At 43.0% G+C, this 23,999-nt stretch overlaps 1 protein-coding gene and 1 pseudogene across 1 annotated transcript in view; one reads left to right on the top strand and one right to left on the bottom strand.

The window, feature by feature from the left end:
- The window catches only part of LOC147464460 (uncharacterized), a 70,102-nt gene extending 52,180 nt beyond the window's left edge, over positions 1-17,922 (bottom strand). Inside the window, exon 1 of the mRNA XM_086515154.1 lies at positions 17,691-17,922. Coding sequence (XP_086371280.1) covers positions 17,691-17,868 — 178 coding nt within the window. The 5' untranslated portion in view covers positions 17,869-17,922. The remainder of the gene's footprint in view (positions 1-17,690) is intronic.
- Positions 17,923-19,635: 1,713 nt separating this feature from the next.
- On the top strand, positions 19,636-21,881 carry LOC147464459 (linamarin synthase 2-like; annotated as a pseudogene).
- The last annotated feature ends 2,118 nt before the right edge of the window (positions 21,882-23,999 follow it).

Below are 23,999 nucleotides of genomic sequence, written 5' to 3'. Positions count from 1 at the left end.
TGTAAATAGTACAATGTACCACTCTTGCATCCCTTAACAATGAGCATTGATCCCTTAAGCAACTTCCATGAACCCCCAGCAAAAATGGTTGTATAACCCTGTGCATGCAAAAATGGTTGTATAACCCTGTGCATCCATCTGGCCAACAGACAATAGACTCTTCTTGATGCCTGGTACATACCTTACATCTTTAAGCATAAAGTCTTGACCACTGTTTAATGCCAAGCGCACAGTGCCCATTCCTTCAATGTCACAAGCATGGTTATCCCCAAGGTAAACCTTGACATACTTGGCTGCATGATAAGAAGCAAAACACTCCACAGATGGAGTCACATGAAATGAGGCCCCCGAATCTACTATCCAAAACTGTGTAAGGCCATCATTTGCACTTAGCAATGCATCAATGACATCTCTACGTGAGATAAGCATGTCTTCTGCATTTACTACAACAAAATCTGAGGGGCATGAAGCTGCAACCAAGATCTCCTCATTGTTGGATAACTCTGTGATAACCGCACTAGAGGATACATTGACAGTCTCCGAATCCTTGGAGGAGGTACCTGCTGATTTTTCCCCTTTCTTATCCTCTGTCTTCTTCTTCTCCTGTGATTCCTTCTTTCTTTCCTGCTCTTTATTGAAATACCTGCAATCTGGCTTCTTATGGCCTTTTCTACCACACTGGGAACAAGTCACATCCTTATCCCTAAACTTGCTTTTGCTCCTGTTTTGAGTCTTGGTACCTGTATTTTGCTTCTGACTTTTGCCTCTCGCATTGTAAGTAGAACTGCCACCTTCCCCACCACTAGACTTGCGTCTAATTTCCTCATTTAAGATGGAGTCTCACACTCCATCATATGTGAGGTTGGGGCTATTACTCAAAGAAACCACAAGCGTTTCCCAAGAGTCTGGCAAAGTCATCAACAAAAATATGGCTTTCAACTTGTCATCAAAAGGTTGAAGCCCAATATCCTGACTCATAACACTAGTGAAAGCACTTAAGTGCTCAGAAGCCGACTTGGCTTCGTCAAGCATCATGTTCACCAGTTTGCGCATCAAATGCACCTGATTCATAGGGGTGGCATTCTCATAAGTGGCCTTCAACTTATGCCAAATTGCATGTGCAGTGTCCAAGCTCTTTATGTCCACCAGAATGTCATCGGTCACAGCCATTTTGATATAGGCCTTTGGCCCTCTTGTTGAGCTTGGCCCAATCCTCATCCGGCATATCCTCAGGCTTTACAGCCAAAAGGGCGTCCTCACAATCCTTGAGGAACAAAATTCCCTGCATCTTGTCCTGCCATAGGTCGAAACCTGTACCGTCAAATTGCTTGATTTCCATCAAGCTCTTGGCATCAGACGACGAGGAAGTAGAGGCCATTTGCACGGATAAAAATGAAGCAGAAAGTGTCTACACAAAATTTGAAAATTTCCAGTGATCACAATGTACAGCACGTTGCATACAATGTGCTGAAAATTTCAGCAATTAACAAGTATCCCCAATGCGTACTTGCATAAACCCACAAAAGGCGTACATAAACCTCAATTTGTGTACATAAAAACAATCCAATTCTGAATTTTCTGCAAATTTACTGTTTTGGTGGATCAATTTGCATCAAATGGACCTATTTTGAGTGGGAAAAGCAAGGGGCATTCACGGGATCGATTTAGAACACCTGTGTTTTGCTGTTTTGACCTGTAATTTTCAGGTTTTTACCTGTTTTGACCGAATTTCAACCTGTTTTAGGCTGTTTTGGGAACCCTAATCACCCTTGGTGACACTGGAAGCAAGGGGCTTCGCGATGAAAGCGGAAATTTGACGCGAGAGAAGCCTTTTGCCTGCTGTCCAGCCACCTACGCAAAGCTTCTGAAACCCTAATCTGGCTCTGATACCAGTTGTTGAGCGCGCGGCGGTGTGTGCAAGTGATAGAGCACGCGAAGATGTGCAGGCCTTGAGGCTTGAAGCGGAGGCACTATGTTGCAGAAGGGAAGCGCTAGCAGAACGAAGAGGGAGAGAGAGAGAGCTCACATTTTTGGGGAAAACACAATAAGTGAGTTTTGGGTTTTTCCACTTTTATTATAAGTGACCTTTAAAAAATGTGTCCAGGTTCAATATGAACCTAGGTTCAATATGAACCTAGGTTCAATATGAACCTAGGTTCAATATGAACCTAGGTTCAATATGAACCTGGACAAAGTATAAGAATGTACAAAAAGGGGTTATTTAGGCCTTTAACCCAACATACAATGCTTGGACTTGCCGACGATGTCGACGACGATGAGGACGACGATGAGGACGACGACGAGACGGATCTGAAAACGCTAATGGCTGAAATCCGCAAATCTTTATCTGCTGAATTCTGACTCTGTGTCTGTGACTATGTCGATGCGACGATGCGCTGAAAATGCAGATGCTGAAATCTGCGTTTTCCGGGCTGAAACTGCAACTTCGCTGGATCTGACCGTGCGACGAGGATCTGCTACGGGAAGGTGAGATCTGCGAGGTTCAGGGGTTCTTCTGCGGGTACTGATTGCTGAAAGCTCAAAACGCTGAGTCTAAGGCTGATTCGTGTCTTGCAGATGCAAAAACGCTAGGGCTGAAAATCTTCTGTTGCGGTGGAAATCTGCTAACTGCTGTAGATTCTGCTAACGCTAAAGGATCTGATGTCTGCTGTGATCGCCAGGGCTGATCTGCTGTGCAAAAGACGCCAGGGCTGGTCTATGGTGCAAAAACGCCAGTGTTGATGCTGTGTTGCAAAAACGCTAGGCCTTGCTAAGGGGTCTTGCTGAGAAGTTGCCTGTTGAGCAAGGTGATCCTGCTACCTCTTCTGCCAGAAAGTGCTAGCGCTAGGTTTCTTATATACAAACTTATGAAATTTGCCCTACCTAGTTTCCAACAAAAGTCACTTAAAAATAATAAGTAAAAAATGTCAAAAATAGGAAAATAGGTCTATGCAATGTAAAAATGCTCCTAATGGGATCTGATGGAAATCTGATGATCATGTTGTGTGCAACCAAAGGATATGCATCTAATCTAAGTGCTTGGACATGCACGATCTACGAACAGACTCACAAAAGTGCCAAATCACTTCCTATTCTAAATTGACTTGACTGAACTGAACCCTGGTCATGCTGTAGCTTGTCCACGCACACATAGGGTTGGATGTGTCACGTGACAACTGTAGAGGTGATGTGGCACATTTTCGGGGCAAAAAACAGAGAATTCAGCGTGATGCAGATTGTTGCCACGTTTTGCAAAGTGTCCGTATGCGTCGGGAAAGTCATCTATTGCGTGGGGATACTCTCTATGAAGCGTCCTAGTATAGTTATGCTGCCAAATACAGTTATGCTGCCGAAATCGGGCCAGAACAGGTGGATTTCAGCCCGGGTTATGCGGGACAGCTAGTAGGAAATCACAGGTTTTATTCCCTCTGTTAATTTATAAAGAAATACGGAAAGGACGCCAATTATGGGGCCTACAGGTTGTAGGCGTCTGCTCGAAGCATTCCAGCTACCGAGCCGTATGTGTGCTTAAGTGTTAATTCCCGTCGCAGGTTCCTTTTGCAAAGTACTCTCTCCCTCTCTGTGTGTGTCTAAAGTAAAGAATTTCGGGTGAAAGCCAAAGCATACTGCCCCAGGGGCTGGTTTCAAGGTTCCGCCGCCGGGATATCAATCACTTTTTCCTCAAAGAGTGAGCCTCGATTGTTTTGGGTAAAGACACAGAATACAGGAACGCGGGATTACACTATGGCCGACAAAGGGAAGGGGCATTATGGAAGAGGGTTCCTCTTTGAAGGACAAGTAGGAAACTTCTATGGTCTTCGAGATTGGCGAGAGCTCACAACCACATCGTGTACCTCTTGTTGATGTGAATGTCCCTCTAGTAGTACAGGGCTTTATGACTGGGCAACTTGAGGATGAGGCGTTCAGGACTCAGTTAGTTGCCGCGGTGAATGTCTTTTCGCAACTGGTGCAAAATCCAAGGTTTATGGAGTTCTTGCAAGCGCCACCAGTGCAACAGCAAAATAGACAACCTACACCGCGAACGGAGCTTGTTGAGGCTCAAGCCCAAGTACTTTATGCAACTCAACAAGATAGGGAACACTCGCATGTTGCGGAGTCAGGGGCTCCAAAACAGGTTCCTCCCGACCTTGAACAGGTGGTTCGGACGCCTATTCCACAGGTTATGCCAGTTCAGCCCGCCACCTTTCAAAGCCCGCATGCTGTCTTGAATGAACAAGAAACTGGTTACCAGTTTTTCCACCACCCACGGTACATCCTCAGTATTTCGGGGGTGGATCTGTGTTCCAAAGTATGGCTGGTTATGCGCCTAGAAGTTAGCCGTACATGCCAGGAACAGTGTTTGGGGGTATGCAAGGCATGATGCCAAACCCCATGTATGGTAGCATTGGCATGCAACAAGGTTTTCAGTGCAACCAAGGCCAGTTTGGGGTGCCATAGGGTCATTTTGGCATGGCTGGTTTTTCTAGACAGCAGCCAGATATCACACCTCTGACGCAAAATTTTAATGGCCAAGATGTGTCGATCATGCCTACTACAGTGTCCATGTTGCAAACCATTCCTTATGACAATTTGGGGGCACTGGAAAAGCCGAAAGCTTACAAAGAAGGTGGTGCAGCTGTAAAGTTCAGCACTTTCAGTGGCTTCGAGGATAAAGCAAAGGCTCTCACTTTCCTCCAGCAGTTTGATACAGCTTATGCAGAAGGGAATTTTACAGAGGCCTCTAAAGTAAGAAAAGCTGCCACTTTCTTTAAGAACAATGCGCTTACATGGTGGACGACACTACTAATGCAAGGACAGGCACCCGCCACTTGGGTTTACTTCAAGAAAATATACCTTCATAAGTTCAGAATAGTCTGAACTCACGAATTATAAGAGGGAATAAAGCACTCATAAAAATATAAAAGCAAGGGACACACGAAAAGAAAAGAAAAACAAAAACAAACAAACTAACTAACTAAATCACTTTGATTGCTTCGAAACAAAACTAGATAAAACAAAACATTATTAACTTAAAAATGTTTTCAGAAAAGGCATGTGTAAAATAAGTTGACGCAACTTACTAGGCTTAAAACAAGTACTCAACTTTAAGCAAAAAAAGGATAAGACATCTTAAAAACTTAATCCTAGAAATCAAACTTCACACAACAACCTATAACGGAACACATTCTTAAGTCCTCAGGTAAGCTAAATATGAAATCGAAAAATGAATACTACTACAAACCTACGAAGAGCAAAGAACCAAACTTGACAATATGTGATCTCAACTTCACTGCTTGTCCAAACAGGAAGAATAAGATTATCACCTTTATCATGCATAGCTTGGACAACAGCTATGACATCCCTACTCACGTCGTCAGTGCCCAAGAGTAGGTGCAGGTTTATATAGAGGTCATTCATGCTTTGAACGTACTCTACAAAACCAACGAGCTGAGTTTCTATCACCCTCCGGAGGTGATGGGCATACTCAGCCATGATAAAGGCTAGCAATTGTCAAGCTATAGTGAAAATACTAGAAGCGCTAAAGATCAAAACAACAACATAAGGTGTTATTAAGTCAAACAATAAGTGGGCTTTTTAGCTCCCCACTTCTATTGAATTTACTACTGATTATCTTGAACATTCCAAAGGAAGAAACACTAAAAATAAACTTACTACGATGCAAAAATGAACGAACTTTTTTCATGATTCTTTTGAATGAGTATCCTTTTTCAACTAGTAAAGAAATAAGATGGCAAGATTGAACAACAAAAGTAGATTTACTAGAACAAAGACGAGAAAATCTAAATAGTTGAGAGCAAATGACACCGTACTTAGCTAAAAGAGAAATGTTCGAAGAAATGTGAGGCATGCGGATGATTTTTAGATTGGCATATTCTGGTTCAAGGCGCTTATCATAGATATCTACTTCTAATCCCAAGGGAGTCTGAAAAATCTCAAGGTCTAAAAAGGCACAACAATCACTATTTGTGGTACAGTTAAGTTCACAAAACTCCTTGGGATAAATCCCTCCGCCTACAGAACTCGAATTCAAGTACATAAAATCTTGAAAAGAAGGAACGTCAAGGACAAAAAGATCATCTACAAAGCGTCTTACATTGCATAACTTGTGCAAAAATATTGGGCAAGTGTTAGCAAGGACAAGACGCTCCATAAAATCAAACTCATAAGTAAAAAGATAGAAATTTACTTCAAGAAAATGTTTGTATCTGCTTGGCTGTCAAATGAATTTGAAGCTGCCGTCATGACAGATTGGCACCAACTTACTTCGGCTACATGCAAGAGCTTGCTGGAGTACAATCGGAGGTTTTGTAAAGCGTTACTCACTGACCTCCTACAGATTTGTGCCATTGACAGAGCAGATAGAGAAGTACTGTTGTGGACTGCCTAAAGGGCTTCGCGATTACTGTACCAAGAACGGAGTGGCTACCCTCACTCAGCTTATGGAAGTTGCTAACACTGGTCGGGCCTTGTTGGACGGAGAGGACAGTGGGTTTCCGAGCAACGAGAAAGGAAGGCAGCAAAAGAAAAATCCAGCGAAGAAGCCCTTTGTGAAAACGGCTTCTGAAGCGTCACAAGGGTCAGAAAAGGCCACCAAAGACAAGGATTCATCCGAGACTTCTAGAGCGCAGGCAAAGAAACAGAAAAGGAAGCCTTTTGTGTGCATGTTGCTCTAGAAAAAGAAGGTCCTAATGGCTGAAAATAAATGCTTTATATGCGAGCAAGCTAATCACTTTGCTAACAACTGTCCACAAAGGAAAAGACCAGACGATAAAGAAGACCAGAAAGGCAAGAAGCCTAAACCGACGGCAGGTTTGGTGCCAGATATGGTGGGTGATAGGCCCAATACAGATACCAGTGAGTTATGCAGGGCATGGGGTAAAGTAGGGATCAGACTGCACTCATCTTCTTTGATCCAGGTGTGCCAAAGCAAACTTTATCTCACCAAAGTTAGCTATGAAGCTGGGCATCAGAGCTGAAGAAATGAAGTACACAGTAGAGGCAGGGTTGGCATGTCCTGGCCATTCAGAGTGTGTTACTCCCATTATTGGAAAGCTACGTCTGTCATATGTAGACACAGAAGAATTTTATATCATGCCATTGGAAGGGTGCGATGCGCTACTTGGAATTCCATGGATGTTCAGAGTGCATGGCGTGCTGGATGCCTTTCGCAAAACGATCACCCTTCAGCATAGGGGCAAAACTCATGTTTTGGATGCAAAGCTCAAAGGGGAGTCTGTCCCTATTGTATCTGCTTCTGCTATCACTTCTGTAATAAAGAATCATCTTTCTGTGTACTTGATTTTTGACGCGATGTCTTAGATAATTGTCAGTCAAATTTATATGTGTTAGATAAAGAAAGGTCAGCATTTTTGCGAGAGTTTAGTGACTGTTTCTCTGATTCATTACAGTCGCAATTGCCGCCAGAGACACCTGAGGATCATCAGATAGATTTGGTGCCAGGGTGTAGCCCACCAAATAGACCTCCCTACAGGGTTAGCGCAGCGCAGCAGAAAGAGATTATGGGCCAGGTTGAGGAGTTATTAGTGAAGGGGCTGATTCAACCTAGTTCTTCACCCTTTTGCTCCCCAGTGCTCCTAGTGTAGAAGAAGGATGGCTCATGGCGCATGTGTATTGATTACCGTGCATTGAATAAGAATACCATCAGGAATAGGTTTCCTATTCCTAGAATTGATGATATTCTCGATCATTTAGAGAGTGCTGCAATTTTCAGCAGGATAGACCTTAAGAGTGGCTACCATCAGATTCGTATAAGGCCAGAGGATGTGCACAAGACTGCGTTTAGAACGACATTTGGTCTTTATGAGTTTCTACTGATGCCGTTTGGTCTAACAAATGCTCCCGCCGCATTCAACAGAATGATGGACCGGCTTTTCCGCTCGCATCAACAGTTTGTTGGGACGTTGTTCGATGACATGATAGTCTATTCGAAGAATGAAGAGGAGCATAGGCGTCACTTGACCATTGTGTTCGAAGAGTTGTGCAGTCATAAGCTACTTGTCAATCCTAAGAAAAGTGAATTCTTCCTGGAAGAGATCCACTTTCTTGGCCACATAGTCTCAAAGGATGGTGTCAGAATGGATCCGGCAAAGGTCGAAGCTATTAAGACATGGCCAGACTTGAAGACTGTGCACGATGTCAGAAGCTTCTTGGGATTGTGTTCCTACTATAGAAGGTTTATCAAGAATTTTGCAAAGATAGCATCACCTCTTTACGCTTTGCAAAAAAAAAGAGGTCACTTTCAGATGGACCCAAAAAGAGATTTCAGCTTTTAGTCTCTCAAAGGAAAAATTGACTTCAGATCCAGTAATTGTTTTGCTAGATCTCAGGAAGTCATTTATGGTCCAGTGTGACGCGTGCGGCAGTAGCATCAGAGCAATGCTAATGCAAGACGGACGGGTAGTAGCTTATGAAAGCCGAATTATGCAAGGGCCAGAGAAGACTATGCAAGTCTATGAGAAAAAGCTCTTGGCCGTGATTCATGCCCTTTCTAGTTGGAAGCACTACCTCTTAGGTGCTGATTTTGTTGTCCAGACAAACCATCAGACCTTGCGATACTTCTTGACACAATCAAAGTTATCCGAAAAGCATATGCGATGAGCAAACATTCTTTCTATGTTCCACTTCCAGATTATGCATGTGGAAGGCAAGAAGAATGTTGTGGCTGATGCGTTATCAAGGAAGCCACAAATTTCAGCTGTGTCAATTCCTTATCATCATGAGTTAGATGACATAAAGGAACAGTATGCTATTGATGAAGATTTTGCAAGGATTTTTGAACAGTTGCAAGAGGGGCAACATCATGAGCACTACCGCCTCAGAGATGGTTTTGTGATGATGCATGGCAGACTTTGTGTCACTAGGCCATTGCGACATAAGGTCATGGAAGAGAGTCATGTCCCACTGTATGCAGGGCATCGTGGTATTGATGCAACACTTAAAGCGGTAGAGACATTCTTCTATTAGCCTACCTTGAGGAGAGATGTGGATGCCTTTGTGCGAGCATGCGTGATTTGCCAAAAGGTCAAGTTTGACACGCAAAAGGCACCATGGCTGTTACAACCACTGCCGATTCCGGATAAGCCATGGGAAAGCATTGCTATGGACTTTATCTTTGATCTTCCAAGAACGCCAACAGGGAAAGATGGTATATGAACCATTATCTGCAGGTTCAGCAAGCAGGCCCAATTTATCCCTGTCACGAAGAAGATAAAATCTGATCAGATGGCACGCTTGTTCATGTACAATGTGTTTAAGTACCATGGTATGCCACAATCGATTGTCGCTGATCGTGATCCTCGCATGACCAGTTTGTTCTGGAGAGGATTGTTTGAGAACATGGGCACTACGCTCAAGTTCTCGTCTTCATTTCATCCACAAACCGATGGACAACCAGAAGAGGCTAATTCTACTGTCTTGGATCTGCTGAAATGCTATGTGTCAAATAATAAGGGCAAGTGGGAACAGTATTTGCCTATGCTTGAATATGCGTACAATAATATGGTGCATTCATGGATTGGCAAAGCACCTTTTGAGATTGTTGAAGGCGGCAAAAAGGTTCCTCCCATTTTACATACAAAGGACAAGATCTTTGAGGCAGATTGATATGTTGAGAACATGGATGAAATGTATAAGTTGCCTTGGAGAAGACTCAAGCAAAGCAGAAAAAGGTTGTTGATCGTCACCGTCCTGAATTGCTATTATCACCTGGTGATTGGGTTCTGTTAAGGTTCGAAAAGGCAAGGTTAAAGAAGATGAAGGGCAAGGAACGACTGTTTCCTAAGCTCAGTATGCGTTACTATGGGCCTTTTCAAGTGCTTGACAAGATCAGTGATGTGGCTTACAAGCTGAAATTGCCTGATGCGTGGAAGATTCATAATGCGTTTACGTGAGTCTTCTAAGACCCTTCGTGGGTGATGTGTCAGAAGATATGCCAGATGAGGATCAGCAAGAAGTTGAGGAACTTGATGAGATCCTGGTCTATGGATGCGAAGTGGATGGAAGAGTATGAATTGTCAGAGTCACCAAATGTATTGCAGCTTTACTTGAAGCCTTTGGGTTACAGCCTACCTATGCCCCAACCCAACGTGTGCAAAGGAAGGGTAATGATAGAGCTAGCACATCAAATGTACACATGAATTCAGTGTAATGGATGGAAATGACAAAAGTATGAAGGTCTCATTAAGTCATTTGTACCTATGTGTTACGACCTTTCTTGCGGATACATGTGATGATAAGAGAGTGTTAATAGCACAAGATCATGAGTGGCGTGTATTTATGGTATGCAATCGAGGACGTTTGCGATTTCAAGAGGGGGGTATGTCACGAGGACGTGGCAAGTGTTAACTATGTCACGAGGACGTGGCAATTGCTAACCTTAGTTGTTGGTTTCTTTCCAATGATTTTTGTTTTATTTTTGAGACCCTCTTTTTGAAGTTGCAAATGGTCGGACATTGTATGGCCAATGTGAACGGTAGTTTCACCCGCAGACGGGAAGTGGGTCGGCACTAGAATTCGTATAGTAAGAGGATGTCTAGGCTCAGTACAAGATCATGTAGGTCCCCTCGTCGCATTTAGCAAAGTTGGTGGATACTAGCAATTGAACTCAATAAAGGCATAAAGTCAAGGTGGGATCACCAACAGAAAGTATCCGACAGTTGGGCCACATTGCACTGTTGGATGCAGTCCCAATGAGGATAGATGGTCAGAAGACCAGTGGGAGCCCAACGGAAGCATCTCCTAAAAATTAGGAAACTGCTACTTTGGACCATGAAATGTGTTTGCATCATTACCTTCGGAATAACAAGGCGAACATTTTACAACGCTGTCGCCAAGTCAATTGGGCAACTGGTCAGGACATTTTTAGGCGGCAACCCCGAAACAGGAAAATGCGTGTAATCGTGCCAAGTGGCACATTTTAGTGTACTTTCCTCTTGCAAGAGAAGGTAGCGCTGAATTATAAGCTGGGAGGCTCATTTTGAAAGTGCATGTCACAGGTTGAGAGCTATGGAATGCTTTCTTTCCACTCTATGTACAGTGTGGTGCTAGGAGTGATGCCCTGCACACTACACACTGCTCTCTCTCTCCCCTACGTGCAGTTATGTGATGCCCCACAAGAGGGCTCTTCATTTTACTAATGTACAGCTGTGTGGATTCATGCACGATTGCCGAGGCAAGAGCCTCTTGCACAGGTACTGGATTAGCTAGTTGCTAATCCCCCGCAGGTACAGGTGAATTCAGAGAGGTTTTACGTGAGGAATCTCGTCCGATTCAAAGGGCAAGTAGCCCTACAGGTGCGGGAGCTCGAGGACTTGCTACGGATGCGACCGGCTCGCAAAATGGAGCCCAAAACAGGGAATTACAGCCAGCTGTGTATTTTTGCAGGTTTAGGGTTTCGGCCCTAAACGGTCCCTAATACCCCCCAAAGAGGTCCGGGGACGCGAGGGGACTGCTGTAGAGGTGATCTGGCGCATTTTCGGGGCAGAAACCAGAGAATTCAGCATGCTGCAGATTCTCGCCAGGTTTTGCAAAGTGTCTGTATGCGTCGGGAAAGTCATCTATTGCGTGGGGATACTGTCTGTGAAGCGTCCTAGTACAGTTATGCTGCCGAAATCGGGCCAGAACAGGTGGATTTCAGCCCGGATTATGCGGGACAGCTAGTAGGAAATCACAAGTTTTATTCCCTTTCTTAATATATAAAGAAATACCGAAAGGGCACCAATTTTGGGGCCTACAGGTTGTCGGCGTCTGCTCGGAGCATTCTAGCTACCGAGCCGTATGTGTGCTTAAGTGTTAATTCCCGCAGCAGGTTCCTTTTGCAAAGTACTCTCTCCCTCTCTGTGTGTGTCTAAAGTAAAGAATTTGGGGTGAAAGCCAAAGCCTACCGCCCCACGGGCCGGTTTCACGCAACTTATGCTACTGACGTGGTTGATCGGACAGACCTCCGCAAATTATGTTGCTCAAGTGGCACTTGTACAGATTTCCGCTGGCAGTCTTAGCGTTAGCTTTTGTGACCCAGATGCTTTTAGACTTGAAGATTTTCATATACATTGCTTCTGGAAGGCCTAGGGCCTATAAATAAACTATTGGAAGGCCTCAGTCTCAGGCAGATACGCTTGAGAGCACTGCTGAGACGAGGACACTAGGACATTGTACTTTGTGAAGCAATAATAACTTAAAAAATACCGAAAGGGGCGCCAGTCTTTGGGGACAATCTCTCTGGGCGCAGAGCTACGTCATGCCGTGTTCTCTCTCTCAGTTTTGTTCAGTTCTTTCAGTTTGCTCTTGTGTGTTGTGGAAGATTCTCGACTTCAAGTGTCCAAGTCTGTTACTTCGTTGGCCTCCCTTGTCCGCTGGCACTTCAATCTCCATTGTCTGAATTCTCTGAGGAACCATCAGCTAATTCCTGTGCTTCGTTGAAGCACTATCATCTAAGTCCCTTTCTGCTCCGAAATCTTTGATGAATTCGCATTTGGATCCCTTGGTTCGTCGGAACCCTCGGATGTACTATCATCTGATTCCTTTTCTTCTCCGAAATCCTCTGATGAACTTGCATTAGGTTCCCTTGATTCATTCTCTTCACTGGAAGACTCTTGCCCTGTTGGGTGGACACTAAACTGTCCGTAGGATAAGCCATTGAGCCGGCATGCGTTCCAAAACCTTGCTTGGCATGTCCCATAAGTCTCTGAATAGTTCCAGACATCTGTTGCAGACATTACTGTTGAATCTCTTTTGGCAAACCATAGCAAAACTGCTCAGACTAGACCCTCAAAGTGATCCTTTGAAATGAGGACACTGGCATTCTCACATGATGCCAAGCCGTGATGACATCTCCTTCATATCCTTCTGATATCCAAGTTGACGTGAAAAATTTCTTGCCCGTTACAATGGTATCAGAGCTCCATTCGTGTGTTTTTATGATAGCATACCGGTCCTATCGAAGAGCAGATAGAGTAAGATGGCGCTTCCAGATTTTTCAAAAAAAATTATCAAAGGATCTTCGTGTCCCTGCCCCGGTGGTTACTAGCCACTTCCACCTTTAGTCCATCGCGCATCAGGCACGCTCAAAAAAATACCATTTTTCTCAAAGGTAGTGCCATGAGGTGGTGGATGTCTATAGCTACCAAGCCGCACACTCCAAGGACTTGGCAAGCTTTCAAGAAAATTTTTGCCCAAAGTTACATGCCTTAAGACATCTTCCTTCAGAGTGCAACTTTTGGCAATGGGGTATCTTGAAATGCTTGCCGCGAAAAGCCTAGCAGATTACAACTTGAAATTTCTCAACAGGTATATCCCCTCGACATCTATTTGAGACCTTGAAGGTCCAATGTGATTGCTATGTCTTGGGACTACAAGAACACTGTCTGTCCAACAGCTTATGGAGCATGTTGCGGTGGGCTACAACCCAATGGAAGGAATCTAACCCTAATTTTTGGTGCACCGTTCAAAACTGAAGGCCTGTCGACTTTCGAGCTCGACTGACGCCGAGAATGCTTTTTCAATTTAATTAAGCAGTTTTCTAAATTCTATTTGAGAACTTGTTTGGTGATCCTATTTGGAATTTGTTTGAAATAGATGGTATCTGTTTTAAACCTGTCTTGGTGCCAATTTTGAATTATTTGACTCTAGTTTTAATACTTGTTTCAATGATTGGTAATTTACTCTTCAATCCGTCTTTCTTTAAAACCAACAACACCGGAGAGCAGTAAGGTGAAGTACTCGGCTGGATAAGGCCCTTTTCCAAGAGGTCTTTCACTTGGTTCATAATCTCTTCATTCTGGGCTCGGCTCACACAGTAAGGTGGCCGGTTAGGTGGTGTGCTTCTAGGTATCAAATCAATGGTGTAATCTCAGGACGAGCTGGTGGCAACTCGCCTGGCAGGCCCTCACGAAAGCAATCGGCATGAGTGTGGAGAAAATCTTGGCGTTCTTCTAGATCAGACATATTTGTCCTATGATTATCATTCAACGCGGCGTTGTTCTTATGGTACCAAGGGACTCCCAAGAAAACATCACAACCTTCCAAGGGCATTATCTCGTGCCCCAAATACCCTTGACAATGCAACCGAAGTTTGCCAATGACAGATGTAATGGCCACGTCCCTGTCGGGTGCCGCTAGATCTGCCTGCTTGTGGTCCCGTCCGATCCGGTGTAATCTCGAGCCGCGCCGCCAATTCAGGTGAAATGAAGTTGGCCTTGGCTCCTCCATCAAAGAAAATCAGGGCTTCTTGGTCTTTCACTTTGCCCCAAGCTCGACAAAGTTATGTACTCTCATCAATCATGCTTGGGCCAGTACCCATGCAATCTGGAACCAGTCCTACTTTCATCTTGCCTTTCCGTCCACGTTCCTCTGTTGCTTTTGAACTCTCTGGCCTTTCTTCATCTTGATCTTTTTGTGCCTTTTTAGGGCACTCCGCGAAGATGTGTCCTTGTTCCCCGCATCCAAAACACTTCCCCTCTTTGATGTAGTTGCTCTGTCCCGAAGAGTGAGCCGTGGTCGTGCATCCTTATCTTTCTATTCTTGGGGGCTCTTCTTCTTTCTACTTTCATTTTTAGATGTCTGTTCGGTTCTCTCCGTCATGATCTCATTTGTGGGGTAAGTCAGACTGCTTGAATGTATGGCAAAACCCCGTTTCGCATGCTCATCAGTTCTTGAATAAAATCTGACTTTTGTTCTAAGCAATGATCTCAGATCTCTGAAGCAAGTCCGCAGCTAAACCGCTCAATCTGTTCTTTAAACGAGATCTTCTTAAATGAAGAAGCGGGTAGAAAAGAGCTCCAAAATCTCTCGCAACATGCATCCAAAGTATATTTCTTGGTCACCCGAAGATGATTCCAAGCAGTTTGTATGTCTCGTTCGTACTCCTGAGTCAGCCAAGAAGAAATAAAAAGCCTTTTAAATTTCAGTCATTTAACTGGAGCTTTCTTGTTCAATAGAAGAGTGGACCACCATGTTCGAGCATTTCCCTTGAAGTATAAGGTAGCCCTCCGAATCTTGGAGTGCTCTGAGTAATGCCCTCCAGAGAAAGCTATATCAAACTGCTGTATGAAGACCAAAGCCCTCGAAGCATCTTGGAATCCCAAAAAAGGGTCAAATTTAATTGATTGTCCACCTTCTTTAAATTCTCGAACTTTCTTGCTTTTATCATCGAGAGAGTCATACTGGTTGGCTTTATAGAAATTCGTCTTCTTTGCATAAAATTTGTGATCATCGGAATCCGAACTATCTAAAGAAGAGTCCTCTGTAGAACTGTCAGAAACTGGGTGAAACTTAGGCTTCTTTGCCTTTTTCTTGCCCTTTGCTTTTTGCTTCGCTTTTTCCCTTCCCTGTCTTCTTCGCTCGAGTTAGAAGAGCTAGAAGAACTGTCAAAAGAAGAAGAAGAAGAAGAATTGGATACTCCTTCAAATCCCACACGCTTCTTTTGCTTTCTTGCCGAGACAAAAGTAGATTGACGACCCAAATAACCCGAGAAGTCAGTTCCTTTCTTGTGCTTTTTGTCGTGCTTTTTGGTTTTGTTGTTCGCGTCAAAAGCCTTGGTAATTTGTGTATCAACTGCCTCTTCCAATTCTTGCTCTGTAAACATCCTCAGAGTAGGAGGTTTCTTGAGTTCCGGTTTGAGGGGTGGTTCTGTGGCCTTCTGCCATTGGGAGTGCACTTCGTCAAAGGATGTCTGAGTTAAAAATTTTGCAAATTTCGAATCCTTCGCAAGATTGATCATCTTTGTCACATTGTCAACCAATCGTCGATGTTCCATCTCTTCAATCTCCGCATGAGTAGGCCAAGGCGGGTCGTACTCTTCGTAAGATTCTTTTTCGTGATCTCTTCACGCATCCCCAGATGCAGAGGAAGTCGATTGTTCGTTGTTGGAATCCATAAGCACCGCGTGAAAAGTATCGGATTTCCCGATAGAAGAGAAATCGGTCGCGCTCTGATACCACTGTAACAAACTTGGACACTCCCAAGTCAAGATTCTACCGCGACACAACAGAGATTCACTTTTAAAACAGTTCACAGTTCACAATTGATTCGACACGGCCCGACGAAGTTCCGTGCCTAGAGATATTGGCCCCAAAGACTGGCGCCCCTTTCGGTATTTCTTTTTGTATTAATCTGTCGACAAAGTACAAGCGAATGGGAGGGTTCTCACTCTCCGACTCTGCGTCGAGATGCTCTGAGTTGTGAGAGCCCTGTCCATATATTTAAAGGTTAGAAGGGATGCCCAAAAGCAGAGCCCCAAAAGCTTTCAACTTAAAAGCTTATTAAAAGAAAGCAACTATTCCAAAAGCTTCAAAACCTGCCAACCAGTGCAAAAGCAACCTTCCGTACAGCTTTGCCACATCAACAAATTTTCGCGTTTTACGCCGCAAAATCCGCCACAATTCACGGAAGTTCGTACAAGCCTGTCTGCGCATTTGGAGGGCCAACTTTTCCGGGGTGTGTGTGTGTGGGTGCTCTGCTGCCCCATGTCCCAGCCATGTCCACCAATTTGTGACAGTGACTGTTCATATGTCTATCGGTTAAGTGACTGTACTCTGCAAGTGAGGGTATGCAACTATGACCTACCTTATCATGCACATCCTAGAGGCTCACAAAATGTCAGGCTAGATCCTAAGCTAACTAAGACTAGCCTTTCAATATTCAGCCATCAGACTCGCAGATCAGCCCCATATCATTGCAGACGCAAGCCTCAGCGCCAACGTTTGTAGATCCACACATCTACTGCCACATCCCATCGGCACCTCAACATATAGGACCATTTGTATTAGCATTTGTGCAATCTAGATACCTCTCTAGCGATACATAGGGGTGCCTTTGGAGGGGGGTTTTGGGGACCCCATTTGGTGTTAAGTCTTCTTTTTTTCTCTTCACTCACAAAACCTTCACTCAATATCATTCTCTTCTCTCTCTAGTCTATTGCACATCTCTCTCATATGAAGTAAAAGGAACTCTCTCATGAAGTACACATTGAGCACTCATCCTGAGTTATCACCATAAATTACTTCCGCTGCACATTATATACACGCACTATGACAAGACAAACATGTGCTTTCAAAACGATGTGACAATCGGCATAGATGTCGATCAAAGCTACAAGAAGGACGCCTCTATTTCCAAGAGCTCATGATCATTAATTTGAGCATGAATATGTCAATTTCTTGGGTCTTGCTATATGCCTTCAAAATGCACACGTAGATGAACGTCCTTGGAGAAAAACCTTGGCTCGACGTTTGCTGAAAACAGTCAGAGCTTCCAAGACTTGCATATGTTGGACATAGCAAAAGCTTGTTTTGGCAGTACCTATATAACTTCATCCCCCTCCTCAATCTTTCTACAGCACGGAAGGTATATCCACAGCATGTAGGTGGAGGGATAATCTTTACTTCAGCTTGCAGTTCAAAGATAAAGTATAAGAATGCATCGTTACATTTGGCTTGCCGGCGCATGTGCCACAAGCACATTGTTTCATGGTACTGGTAGGGCTTTGATTGCCGCACTGGTCCTGAAAGGGCTAGTTCTGAGGCTTATGACTAACTCATTTCAGCCCGGTGCACTTACTGGTCCTGGTAAGGTTTTGATTTAAAACAGAACGGTAGTGAAAACCCTATCCAACAATTTATCTTTGAAGAATCGGGTCGATGAACTTGGGTTACCTGCAGCACCACCAGGTCCAAGATCCAGCCTCTTGCGTGTTTTGCTATCTTGCACTCGCAGCCATGGCGTCCTTTTCACCTTGGATTCTTCCCAGAATTTAGCAATGGGCAGGGACGACTCTTTCTCGTTGCCTTCCCATGCGAAAATAGACTTCACAAAGTCCTGTGCATTTTCCATCCTTGCTTCATCTACTGAAACAAGGTGAGGGCCTGCTAAATTAAAGGGGGGGTCACAATTAAAGGGGGGATCACATTTATGGAGAGTAAGTTTTAATGATTGCCTAAAATCACATGGGGTTTTTGTTGTTTTTAATATAAAATTATATTCTCCATTGTACATACATAATCACAAATGGTTTACCAAAATACCCCTCTAAGTGGTTCTCCTTACATTCTCAAAATCCTAATATTTTGTCATAAATTCTCAAATTTCGAAATACCCCTTGTTCTGAGATTAAATATCTCCAAACATTAAAAGACTTGTAGCTTTTCATAAGAAGACTGATTGTCCTTTGATACAAGATGCTAAAACTAGAATTCGAGTTGGCTATGTAAGCTTTGGAGATGAATTGCTTCGTTATTTTTAAGACAAAGTTGCCTTTTATTGCGAGGTAATTTGTGACAAATTATATGCTAAGCATTCAAAACGGGTCTCAATTATAAAAAAGGAATAAATATTTAAAAATCTCAATTAATTTAAAAAAGGAGTAAAGATCTCAATTATAAAATAAGGAATAAAAATTAAAAATCTTGAACAATTCAACCAAATTAGATACAAGGTTATTTTGGGAATTTTTGAAAGTTGAGAGATATTTTGGGAATTTCCATAAATTAGAGAAGTATTTTGGTAATTTTTTGAAATAATATAGTGAAAAGTGCTCATTACACATTAGCATTTGAAACCAAAATAAAATAAAATAAAAACATTAAAAGGCAAAGAGACAATGAAAAACTAAAACAAAAGAATTTTAATGTCTTCACAAAAAAGGATATATTAAATAAGCATAGAAAATAATAGGAAAATTTACCAAAATACCCCTCAAATTTCAAAAATTCCCAAGATACCCTCAATATTCTGTCATAAATTCCCAAAATGCCCTTCAAACTTTCCAAAAGTCCCCAAATATCCCTGGTTGTGAGATTAAATTTCTCAAAGATAACAAAATTTGTAGCTTTACATAAGAAGACGCTAAAACTAGAATTTGACTTGAGTATGTAGGCTTTGGAGATAAATTGCTTCATTATGTTTGGACCTAGTTTCCTTTCTTTACAAAGCAATTTGTGACAAATTACATGTTAAGAGTTCAAAAACGGACCTCAATTGTCAAAAAGAAATCAAAATTAGACTATATTGAGCTATCCAACCAAAATAGGTTATGGGTATTTTGGGAATTTCCACAAATTAGAGGGGTATTTTGGTAGTTTTTCTAAAATAAAAAAACAATTTAATGAAATGAATTCTTGTGAAGTTCTTAAATGAAAGTACTCTTTATAAATCAGATTATAAACCAACAAGTATCGAATCAATACTCCACATCATGGATCAAACTCCTATGAATACACTCTAGATTTTATTCCTTTGTTCTTTAAAGCCAAACAATGAATGCAGCTTTGAGAAATAGTTTGAAAGGACATGATGTCTTTTTCTTCAAGACTTTTAAGGCTTCTTGAGGGACACATGTCTCACGACTAGAATTGAACGACCTTCATCCATACGGATACTAAGGCCTTTAACAGGCCAAAAATTAGCATGTCCCAAGGGGTAAGGTGTTAGTGATGCCTCCCCTTTTGCTAATGAAAAAGGAGAGGTTTTTTTTTTTGTTAAACATAGTGTTTACTACTACTTTATTGGTGGATAGAGGTAGTGAACATGTATTAAACCAGAGGATATCGAAAGAATCATGAACTTCAATAATGAAGGGTCGGGTTTCATAGAAATCTAATGATGATAAGGCAGAGGTTATGGGTGGTGGAGAGGAGGCCGCATGTGGTTGTTATGTCACTACCAACCAGGACCCAGAGGCCATCTTAATCCGACGATGCACATGATGTAGCTACTAGCCAATAGGGACAATGGCTAGCTACTCATGATGTTTGTTAACTCTTAAGACCAATGATTGGCAAGTAATAGCTGCAAAGAGGGTGGCACTACAGCGAATGATGTGGGTAGGACCAGGCAGGTGCTGGCCAGACCTTTGCAGTTCGTGTTGTGGGTGATGCTTGTTTTGTTTGATGCCATGTTGGCCCACTTTTAGCTGGCACCCACCTGCATAGCGATGGACACATGGCTCATGTTCGCATTGTCTGTGGCCCGCGAAGCTAGGCATTCCACTCGTGACCTTCTCGACACAGTCGGTAGCCAGCTTTGCTTCTTTGTTCATGATCACGAATGGATTGTACAAGGGCCCTTTCAAAGGGATGGAAGACGTTCTCTCTCTCTCTCTCTCTCTCTCTCTCTCTCTCTCTCTCTCTCTCTCTCTCTCTCTCTCTCTCTCTCTCTCTCTCTCTCTCTAAAACTATCTCCCTCTGTCACCAGAGCCCCTCATCCCGATGCCCTTCCTCTCCAACACCGATGTGAACAGCTTTGCTCGCTGCTACGACCAGTCGGACATCATGTCCTACTTCGTCATCAGCAAACAGGGAAGTTGGCAAGGTTGGCATGGAGAAGGAGTGTGTGCTCTTGTGTTTTGTATGCACACGCATGCATGTAGTTTTTATTACACTCCTCACCTACGCATTTGGGATTCCTTTCCCCATGGGCCGCAACACACACACATACACCTTCATTACTCTCTCTCTCTCTCTCTCTCTCTCTCTCTCTCTCTCTCTCTCTCTCTCTCTCTCTCTCTCTCTCTCTCTCTCTCTCTCTCTCTCTCTCTCTCTCTTTTATGTGTGTGTGTGTGTATGTCTAGTGTCGATCGTAGATTCACACAGCCTCTAAGCTCTTGCTCTCTAAAATTCTCTAATAGGAAGTGCTCCTATAATTTGAAAGTAAGAGAGTAATGATTGCGTAAGTTGTGAAATTTAAGTATAATGATGGGGAGGTTATGACCCCTTCCTTCGTGCAACGCAACTAGCTCAATATCGCGCTCGTGTCCTCTGTGTGTGTGTGTGGAGAGAGAGAGAGAGAGAGAGAGAGAGAGAGAGAGAGAGAGAGAGAGAGAGAGAGAGAGAGAGAGAGAGAGAGAGAGAGAGAGAGAGAGAGAGAGAGAGAGAGAGAGAGAGAGAGAGAGAGAGAGAGAGAGAGAGATGTACCACGGCCCCATTCGCCATGTAATGTGTGGTGAGAGAGATTGCAGTTGCAACTGAAAGAGAGAGATATAGAGATGAATGTGTGCTCGTGGAAGAGATTTTATGTTATTTGTTCACCCTCATTCTTTTAAATATCTAATTTCTTGTTAGATTCTTATCAACACTTTTGACGAGCTCAAGCACCACACCCTCCTCGCCCTCGCAGATCAGCACCCCCTCCCCTTATAATAGCGATTGTCCCCATATTGATGGTGCATACACCCTCTACCGCAAGTTGGCTCTACAAGTTCGAATTGAAGTTCGTCCTATATGTCTCTTTTGGTAGTCTTTCTCCACAAAAAAAAAGGAGATCCGCATTAAATTGTCCAGGCATCCTTTTCTTATGGATTACTTGTCCTAACCTCATCTATGGCGAGTCTCCAAAGTTCAACGAGGAGTTACTCCATCGTGTCAAGGATCGATCCTTATTTGTCTCTTGGGCTCCCCACCTCAAAGTCCTCAATCACCCATCATTGGGGGTGTTTTTTTCCAACATGGTTGGAACTCCAATATCGAGGCAATCACTACAAGAGTGCCCATTGCCAATGATTACTTGTTTGTATGTGCAAATACAACACACATGCATGCATGTGTGTATGGGTGTGTGTGTGTGTGTGTGAGTGTGTGTGTGTGTGTGTGTGTGTGTGTGTGTGTGTGTGTGTGTGTGTGTGTGTGTGTGAGAGAGAGAGAGAGAGAGAGAGAGAGAGTGAGAGAGAGAGAGATTTTTACAACGTGTACTAAATTTCTATGCATAACAATTAACCAAGTTCAAATATTTTATGGGAACAGGCCTCGTGATTGTCACTTGTTATAATGCAGAAGTGTTTGGAAGAATATGAAGAGCTATGTAGCACTATTTTTGGAAATTTGTGTTTTCGCAAGGAATCATGGGAGAGTTAGAATGTATTGCAATTTTCCATTCATTGAGACATAGATCGAAGTGTTTTCCTATGGAATCATGGGGGAGTCCAGTATGTGGCAAACATATAGGACATGGGAGAGTCAATGTTGAGACATAGAATGGAAATTTGTGTTTTCCTTTGGAATCATGGGAGAGTCCAAACATGGGAGATTAAATGTCGATACATAGATGGAAATTTGTGTTTTCCTTTGGAATCATAGATATAAATTCTTGTTTTCATTTGGCTCTAAACACGCGACCCTTCCATGATTATCTATGAAATTTTTGTTTTCCTCTGGAGCCAAATTTCATAGATAATCATGGGAGATCCAAATACTCGCTCCAAAGGAAAACACAAATTTCGTAGATAATCATGGGAGAGTCTAGTATTTGGCTCTAGAGGAAAACACAATTTTCATAGATAATCATTGGAAAGTCCGTTATTTAGAGCCAAAGGAAAAGACAAATTTCATAGATAATCATGGGAGTCCAGTATTTAGAGAAAAATGAAAACACAAATTTCATAGATAATCATGGGAGAGTCCATTATTTAGAGCCAAAGGAAAAAAAATATTTTATAGATAATCAGGGGAGAGTCGAGTATTTAGAACCAAAGGAAAACACATAGTTATATCTATGATTCCAAAGGAAAGCACCAATTTCCATCTATGTCTCAGCATTGATGCTCCCATGTCTGGACTCTCCCTTGATTCCAAAGGGAGACACAAATTTCCATCTATGCCTCAACATTGCCTCTCCCATGCCTAGTATGTTTGCCACGTATTAGACTCTCCCATGATTCCATAGGAAAACACAAATTTCCATCTATGTCTCAATGAATGGAAAATAGTAATACATTTTGGAGTCTCCCATGATTCCATAGGAAAACACAAATTTCCATCTATGTCTCAATGAATGGCAAATAGTAATACATTTTGGAGTCTCCCATGATTCCACACAAAAACCCAAATTTCCATATGTATCTCCCGTAGACATGTAGTAGTGTTAGTGTGTATACGCGCTTCACCAGGGGCACTTTTCTCCCACTGGGTTTTTCCCCCTGGACATCCGGTGTGAAAGGACACCTTATCTCTTAGGGTTTCATATAAGCTTTGTAGCTCTGAGTTTGTATACTCTATTATTCTAATACAGAGAGATAGACTACAGAGATCTCGTACGCAAGCTCTGTGTCTTCTGCTTCTCCATCTTCTTCCTACTCTGAGTTGTTGTCTTCCTTCTGTTTCTTGTTTCATCATCTTCAACAATTGGTATCAGAGCTTGGTGATTTCCAGAGCCTCTACTTGCGTTTTCGCGTCCGCGCGCGCAATCGCAGTTTTCAGGCAGTTTTCGAAAAATTTGCTCGTGGGAGCATCCTCGACGTTCCGAGAGTATTCTGATCAGGCGACCAGGGGTTTTACCCCCCTTTCGAAGCCGTTCGAGCCCTCAGAATTTTGTTCTGATCAGCGTAGCAGAAGTTACTTTTCGGAGGCGTTTAGATCGAGAGGGTGTGCTTTTTGACAGATTTTCTTCAGGTAAACAGTTCTTTTGGGAAGCAGCTTGTCTTAGCTTTGTGCTGAGATTTTGTGTAGATTTTTGCTTGGATTGGAGAGGAGATTTGTGAATCTCTTGGAGGTTCTTTTTCTCTCTTGTGTGCATCCACAGTATGGCTCAATCTACGGAGAAAGAGATTTTTGGTGCGTTTACATCCGAAGACAAATTGGATGGTACCAACTATTCTCTTTGGTCTTTTATGGCCAAAAATGTTTTGGTTGGTAAAGGATTGTGGGATTATGTATCTAGAGATGAAGTTCGTCCAGGTAGCATTGCACCTGCCACGCCTGGTCGTGGTGCAGCTGTTGGTGCAGGACCCTCACAAGTCACTCCAGAGCAAAAGAGATGGGATACTAAAGATGCACAGGCTATGGCTGTGATTGCCTTAACCATAAAAAGGACAATCACACCACATATCAGATCTTGCAGAACTTCTGAGGATGCTTGGAAAACTCTGCAAGCTATGTTTGGAGGAAGAAATGCTGCCAGAATAGAGTTTTTGAAGAAACAACTTGACAAAATACAGATGGACGAAGGTGACGATATTGTCGAGCATCTTACAAAAA

Source organism: Adiantum capillus-veneris, chromosome 1 (assembly GCF_014529385.1).
Source record: "Adiantum capillus-veneris isolate H3 chromosome 1, ASM1452938v2, whole genome shotgun sequence".
Taxonomy (NCBI): Eukaryota; Viridiplantae; Streptophyta; class Polypodiopsida; order Polypodiales; family Pteridaceae; genus Adiantum; species Adiantum capillus-veneris.
This window is presented reverse-complemented; position numbering and strand designations above follow the sequence as displayed.